This window comes from Stigmatopora nigra, chromosome 8, assembly GCF_051989575.1.
Source record: "Stigmatopora nigra isolate UIUO_SnigA chromosome 8, RoL_Snig_1.1, whole genome shotgun sequence".
In the NCBI taxonomy this organism is placed as follows: Eukaryota; Metazoa; Chordata; class Actinopteri; order Syngnathiformes; family Syngnathidae; genus Stigmatopora; species Stigmatopora nigra.
In genome coordinates, this window is record NC_135515.1 from 11,548,260 (window position 1) to 11,556,271 (window position 8,012).

Sequence of the window (8,012 nt, forward strand, 5' to 3'; positions counted from 1 at the left end):
GTTCAATGGGACTTGACCTCTGACGTTGGTTGCTGCCCCTTTACAGGTTCAGGTTGACCGCAGCCCCATGCTGGCCGTCGCTCTGAAGAAACTTGTATTTATACACTCCTCTCCATCTCTGTCTCATTAGTTTTTCCATTCATATTTGTTAATCAAGCCAAATGAAAGGGTGTTTGCTCTCTAAGCCTATATCCTCCCACCCAAGGAAACCTCTTTGAGGCCCAGACAGCAGGACAACCTGACTCGACCCCCTTCCAAGACAGTGAGCCTGTGTAGAAAGGGCAGTATACTACTTAATTTATTATCATTGCTCCTTGTTTTCAAATTCCAGAGAAGATGCATTCAGGGAGATGATGAGCACAAGTTGTAAGAGGACTAAAAGTTTTGTAACAAGTGGCGGGAGCGACTTGTTCAGTACGTGGCACTTCTCTGGACGTTCTGCCTTTTACCTTCAGAAACAAACCCGACTGTTAAATCATGTTGAACTTTCATTCCATTTTGCTTTTGAAAGAGACTCTTACTTAGAAATCTATTGCAAATGGCCGGGAGGGGGGTAGGGGGGGCTTGCTACTCTTAGAGTAGCATCAGAGGTTAAAACTAGCAGTGTAAAAAAAGCAACATGAAGTTGACATTGAAGCATTTGTTTTTATGAAGGCTATTTTATGTTCAACTAATGACAAACTTAAGTTAAATTCATAGATTTTTTAAAAGAGCCACTTGATTGGATGGCTATTATTGTCAATGGCACTGTTATTCATGGCCAATGCATCAAGTATGCCACATAGTAGCTAGGCTGTGTCCTTAGCTTTCTGCAGACCACGTAGGCGTGAGTAAATGCCAACTTTCACTGTCATCCAAGCTCACAAACCTTCAACTGTGTCAATATTTGTCTCTCTCACTCAGTCGGTCTTTCCATGTTTATAAGGAATGCAAAGTGGTGCAGGTCTAAACCAACTGACGTCAACAGAGGCCCGTGACCATGTCTAGGTTAAGCGATGGTGTGTCGTAAACCTATTCTGGTCTCTAAAAGTTGTATTTAATAGACGCATCTTAAACAGTATTTGCCGATAATTCATCAAGGATCTAGTTTTACAAAAAGAATGTTGGAGTAACTGGGTGATAGATGATGTGTGTGTGTATGAATGTATGTATATGTACATGTATATGTACACGTATATGTACACGTATATGTACACGTATATGTACACGTATATGTACACGTATATGTACACGTATATGTACACGTATATGTACACGTATATGTACACGTATATGTACACGTATATGTACACGTATATGTACACGTATATGTACACGTATATGTACACGTATATGTACACGTATATGTACACGTATATGTACACGTACATGTACACGTATATGTACACGTACATGTACACGTACATGTACACGTACATTTACACGTACATGTATATGTACATGTATATACATATACATGTCGATGTGTATATACATGTGTATATACATGTGTATACATGTGTATATACATGTGTATATGTATATACATGTATATGTATATACATGTATATACATATGGATATGTATATACATGTATATACATATGGATATGTATATACATATGTATATGTATATACGTATACATATGTATATGTATATGTATATACGTATACATATGTATATGTATATACGTATACATATGTATATGTATATGTATATACGTATACATATGTATATGTATATACATGTATATACATGTATATGTATATACATGTATATACATATATGTATATACATGTATATACATGTATATGTATATACATGTATATACATGTATATACATGTATATGTATATACATGTATATACATATGTATCTGTATATACATATGTATATACATATATATATATATATTCATTTCCTGAAGTAAAGATGGAGCACATCTTATTGCAGTGCTGTCACTCCTGTATTTAATACTTGCTTTAGTTGGGCCATCTTTCACTTCATACTTTTTGAGAATAATTTAAATAGGGAATACTGATTGAAGGCGGATGGATGGTGAAAATAATTCATGTGTATCTGGAGATAAAACAAAACGCACCTTGAGTGATGAACGCTTGTTTTTGTGTTGTCTTTTTTTTTGTCCAAATATTCTTTGTTAACTTTGCCTCGAGTCCGACATCGTACCAGCTCAGCCAGCCTTTCAAACTGCCTCACACTGTAGTTTAAGAGACTACTCACTCACATAGCGACATTGACATGTGTCTTTGTATCATGTACTAAAACTGTCAGTGGGTTTTTATTTTGTTTTTGTTTTTAATTTTTTTCAGTTTTTAAAAATAAATATTTCAACTTGTTAATACAATTGTGGCAGTGTCTGTTTTGACTTCAATTCAGCTCTTTGTTTCTTTTAGGGATTGTCAGATCTAGTTATGGGAGGGTTACATATTTCTCCAAATTTTAAATTACTATCCCCAGAAAAGTACTAGCCTTTTAAAGTACCACTATATGTAAGGTCCAAAGTTAAAATACAGAACCACAAAAAGCTTGTGTTCATCCAAAACTAGCTAAACCATTATTCTAAAGTTGTAGTATAACAACAGTCATTTTTAAAAGGTAAACTCCATGTTTTACAAAAACAGATTGTCATGATTTATTCGAGGTAACATTTTTAAAAAAACAGCACTACCGAAAAAAACATAAAACGGATAAAATATTTTAGTAGATGTATGTTTTTAATTTATAAGAATAGAGATGAAATATTCAGGATTGTCAAACGTTTAAAGCTAAAACTAAATGGCAAATGTTTGCGTATAAGATAGAGATCGCTATAGTATCAAAACAAGCCATTCTTTATATATATATATATATATATATACATATATATATATATATATATATATATATATATATATATATATATATATATATATATATATATATATATATATATATATATATATATATATATATATATATATATATATATATATATATATATATATATATATATATATATATATATATATATATATATATATATATATATATATATATATATATATATATATATATATATATAAAAGCCATTGGCTTGAATATATAAAAAAAAATTATGTGTATATATATATATATATATATATATATATATATATATATATATATATATACATATATATATATATATATATTTTTTATATATTCAAGCCAATGGATCAAAATGAGAAAGTTAAATACAACTAATTAATATTTCGAGACCTCCTTTGCACACCATTAGAGGGGTTCAACGGTATTTGCTCCCACATTTTGAGAATCACTGGTGAAATGTATTGAAATTTTTGGGAAACGACGTTGCATCACTATAAACACAAGAGTGCCTGTTGTGTTCAGGGGCAAAGCAAAGCGGCGCCAAATTCTAATGCGCCTTCATTGATTATTAGTGGTGCAGTTTGTTTTGCACTAAAAGCATCGACTCATTTAAGTGCTTGTTTCTTAAAGTCAAGATGTAGCTGTTTCTGAGATGCAAATGAACTTTGTTGGCTTCCTGTTGCTCACGCCTTGTGTAACCTGGAAATATTGCTGCAAATCCACTCCTCGTAAATTCGACATTATACTACTACTTATTTTTCATTATCACTACCAAAACTTTGCGATAATCAACTTGTTGCTGGGTCACTCCAGAACTGGAAGACATTTTTACCCCAGTCTTGTTGTTAACTATTTAACCATTCATTTTCTGAGTAGGTGGTGGAGGCAGGAGACACCCTGAATTGGTTGGCAGCCAATCGCAGGGCACAAGGCGATGAACCACCATTCACGCTCACACTCGTACCTAAGGGCAATTTAGAGTGTACAATCAGTCCACTATGCATGTTTTTAAAATATGGGAGGAAACCAAGTACTCAAAGAAAATCCATGCTGGCCGGGGGAAAAAAACATGTCATAGAAATGGTACCGTTGATCTAGGTGGGCTAATCAAGCCTTTGATAGTGTATTACGTATCATGATTAATATGTAGCAAAAAAGCACAAAAGTGAGGGTTTTTTCTAAGGATTTTGAAGCCCAAATATCTTCTAATTCTGGAATTAATTAATATCTGCCTGTAATTACCCAAACAGTTATAGCTTGTAGTGCAGGGTGGTCCAAGTCCGGCCCTCGAGAGCCATTATCCAGTCTTTTTCCCCATATCTCCCTCCTCTACCACACCTGAATCATATGATCAACTCATCAGCCAGCTGTTAAGAAGCTTCATAATGATCCCGATGATTTGATTCAGGTGTGTTGTTGGAGGGAAAAATGGAAAACAAACAAGGATAGGGGCTCTCGAGGACCGGACTTGACCACCCCTGCAGTGTAGTGTGTAGTCGGTGAGTTTAATTCCGTTTTATACGCTAGCTCGCTGAATTCCAGTACATCTCAAAAGTCCCAAACTGTCCATGAAATATGAATGAGAGGCTGTCTCACCTCCCGAACCAAAAATGAAGCAGACCCATTTGTTTATCTGAGTGCTCCTTCCAGGGGAGCTGCTGTCAGGCAGCCCAGCTCAGGACTGCAGAGTCTAAAAATAGATCACCCCATCTTTCTCCCAGGCACCACCCACTCCATTGCCCATGTGACACAACAGCAGCCCTGCATACTTTGCTGGTGCTGAATCTAATGACGTCACAGGCAAACATCCCACTGGATAAATGAGACCCTTAATCACTAAGCAGGGTATTTGATGAAGACCAGCACAATCACAGGGCTCCGCCCCCCCCCCCCACACACACAAAAAATACAAGAGTTAGTGTAGATGATTAAGAGGATGATGATAGAGCTGTGATGATTTCGAAATTACACACAATAAGGGTTGAATTTTAAAGGTTCTGTAAGGTCAAATGATCTCTCATCTAATTTTCTAAAACGCTTTATCCTCATTACGGTTGCTGGAGGTGCTGGAGACGACCCCAGTTGACTTCGGGCCAGAGGCAGGGAGCACATTGAATTGGTGGCCAGCCAATCGAAGGGCACAAGGGGACAAACAACCATGCTCATACTTAGGGGCAATTTAAAATGTCCAATCATTCTACAATGCATGTTTTTGGAATGTGGGAGGAAACCGAAGTACCCAGAGGAAACCAAAGCAGAACATGCTAACTCCACACAGGTGGACCTGACCTGGATTTAAACCCAGGACATAACCACTCATCCACCAGGTTGCATGTTATTTCATTTTTATGAAAATTTAATGAAATTATTCAAGTGCGAAATTGATTCACATTTCAAAAACAGTACAATATTTATTGAGACCCCACAATTTGGGTCATGTAGGCAACACTTGTACATAAAATTTTAATATTGTGACCTACATGACCCAAAAATGGAGTTTCCAGTTCTTCTAAAAGATTTTTATTCATTCATTTACTGAACGGCAAGATTTTCATATTCATTTTATTTTTTGTATGTTGTTTAGGGTTGAAATAACAAGCAAATTTTGTATTGTTCACTTGTTTGTCACTTTTAATCTTATCACTGGACAAAAATCTCAACAACCACTAAAAAACTAAGTGAAGGCACAAGTTAGGGGTTCACAGGGGTGCTATACTTGAAATGACTTCAAAAAGTACTAGTAATTCTGGCTTGACATGGCACTAGAAAGAAGCTACAATCTGATTGGACATATACATACACAACCAAATGACCTTTCTTTATAGTAACTATTCTAAAACATTGAAAAAGCTTTGTTTAAGGAACAGAACTAAAATGACTCAATCCTAGAGGACCAATTCTTGCCATTCAACAAAAGAAAGTTAATACTTGATAACGTGCATGTCCTACAATTTAGCCTTTGACTGTGTTAAAATTTTAATTAGACTTTCTGGCTGACTGAACCGCCGTTGTTTTTTTTCGATTGAAGAGGACAGTGAAAATTGTTACATTTTCCATTTTTATTATGCAATAGACTTCCATCTATGTGACGTTTCGTTGCACAAACTGTATTTCGTAATGCTTAATCTAATCGAATACAGTGGTTGTTTTCATTGTAATTCATTTTCAGCATCTGCTTTTGCTGGAAAATCCAATGATGCAGTCATGGAAATAAAAACATGTTGAAACTAGTTACAGGAGCTATTTGTTATTTAGGATCTCAGTAGCTACTGTGAGGTTCAAACAGTCTTTTGTCTGAGCAAACCACTTGAGACTAATTTTTAAATGCAGACCAGTCTAAATCTGTCAGACAAATTCTGGGATAGAAAGATGAAACACAATCCTATATTTGCTGATGTATCCAGGTAAAAAACAAAAATAAGAAAAAATTGGCTTTTACCTATCCCAAGAGGCAAATCCTTTTGTTCGTAGAAAAGGTGAGGGGGGGGGGGCCTAAGGACATTTGGTAATTCACGAGGCTTTGGGTAGAGTGATAAAACACTTTGTGTCATGTGCAATGAGAAAATGAAAGCAATTTATCAGAAGTTACATCATGCCCGAGCTTGTTGCCCTTAACACAATGTGTATGTCTGTGTTTGTATTTGTATGTGTGTATATATATGTATATATGTGTGTACATATGTATACAGATGTGGTCAAAAGTTTACATACACTTGTGAGGAACGTAATGTCATGGCTCTCTTGAGTTTCCAGTTATTTCTACAGCTCAGATTTTCTCTGATAGAGTGATTGGAACAGATACTTCTTTGTCACAAAAAACATTCATGAAGTTTGGTTCTTTTATGACTTTATTATGGTTGAACAGAAAAGGTGATCAAATCTGCTGGGTCAAAAATATACATACAGCAACATGAATTAGCAATTTTGGTGACTTAGAAAGTTGTCAGTGAAATGAGCTTCACAGCATGGCCTCTTAACTTCTTGTGAGTGATTACGAGTGACTACAGTTGCTGAATTCTCTGAGGCTATTTAAATAGGGCTAATTGGATGCAAACACTACAATGGGAAAGTCAAAGGAGCTCACCGTGAATCCGAAAAAGCGAATCCTTGACTTGAACAAGTCAGAAAAGTCAGTTGGAGCCATTTCAAAGCAGCTGTAGGTCCCAGGAGCAACAGTGCAATCAATTGTTTATGGAATTAGTAATGGAATGGCTAAATCAGGCTAGAATTAAGGTTTTCGAAGGTTTTCCAAAGTCCTGACTTAAACCCCATCGAAAACTTGTGGACAATGCTGAAGAAACAAGTCCATGTCGGAAGCCATCGAATTTCACTGAACTGAACCAATTCTGTCAAGAGGAGTGGTCAAAGATTCAACCAGAAGCTTGCTAGAAGCACTTAATTTAGGTGAATATAGCCAAGGCACATGTTTCCAAATAGTAAAGTCATAAAAGAACAAAACTTCATGAATGTTTTTTGTGACAAAGAAGTATCTGTTCCAATCACTCTATCAGAGAAAAATCTGAGTTGTAGAAATAACTGGAAACATATGCATATGCATATGCATAAATGGAAGACTGCACCCTAGCCTGGTCGCCAGTCAGCCATAGGGCACACAGAGAGATCACTCACTCCCTCACATAATCATACCACGACTAAGTGGGAATTAAACCTACGCTTGCTCCCACAGAAGTCAGATGAGGGGGCACCCTTACACCATCAGGTGGCCTATCTGAACCAATGAAACACAAAAATGCAGCTTGTGAAATAACTTTGATAACCACCCAGGCCACTATTGTGGGCACGGCTGCTTTTAAACGCCGCACGACTCAGCCATCACAACATTAGGTCACTTTGGGTTACAAATGGCTATTTTCTGCCTGATAAGACAGATGAGGTAATCGGTGTCCTGTTTCGCTCATTTTACGCGTCACATTGAATCAATACACACAATGCAAGACAACCATTAGTGACATTTGTCATGCAGAATCACATAAACATAGATGTCAACAGTCAGGTCAGTGAAAGACGGCATAGCACGTGACTCCTCTCGCTTCTGTTGAGCTCTCTCATTGAGAAAATAAAAAATAAAAACAAGAGATGAGGTTGCTAGGAGACCTGGCCCGATGCAAACATTGCACCATCTGCTGCAGAGAGATTTGCGGCGGT

The 8,012-nt window shown here is 36.3% G+C and overlaps 1 protein-coding gene across 1 annotated transcript in view; it reads left to right on the plus strand.

Annotated features, from left to right (window-relative positions):
- Positions 1-1,134, plus strand: part of hip1 (huntingtin interacting protein 1) — a 38,501-nt gene extending 37,367 nt beyond the window's left edge. Inside the window, exon 31 of the mRNA XM_077722780.1 lies at positions 47-1,134. Within this exon, the coding sequence (XP_077578906.1) occupies positions 47-57 (11 nt within the window). The 3' untranslated portion in view covers positions 58-1,134. The remainder of the gene's footprint in view (positions 1-46) is intronic.
- Positions 1,135-8,012: the final 6,878 nt, after the last annotated feature.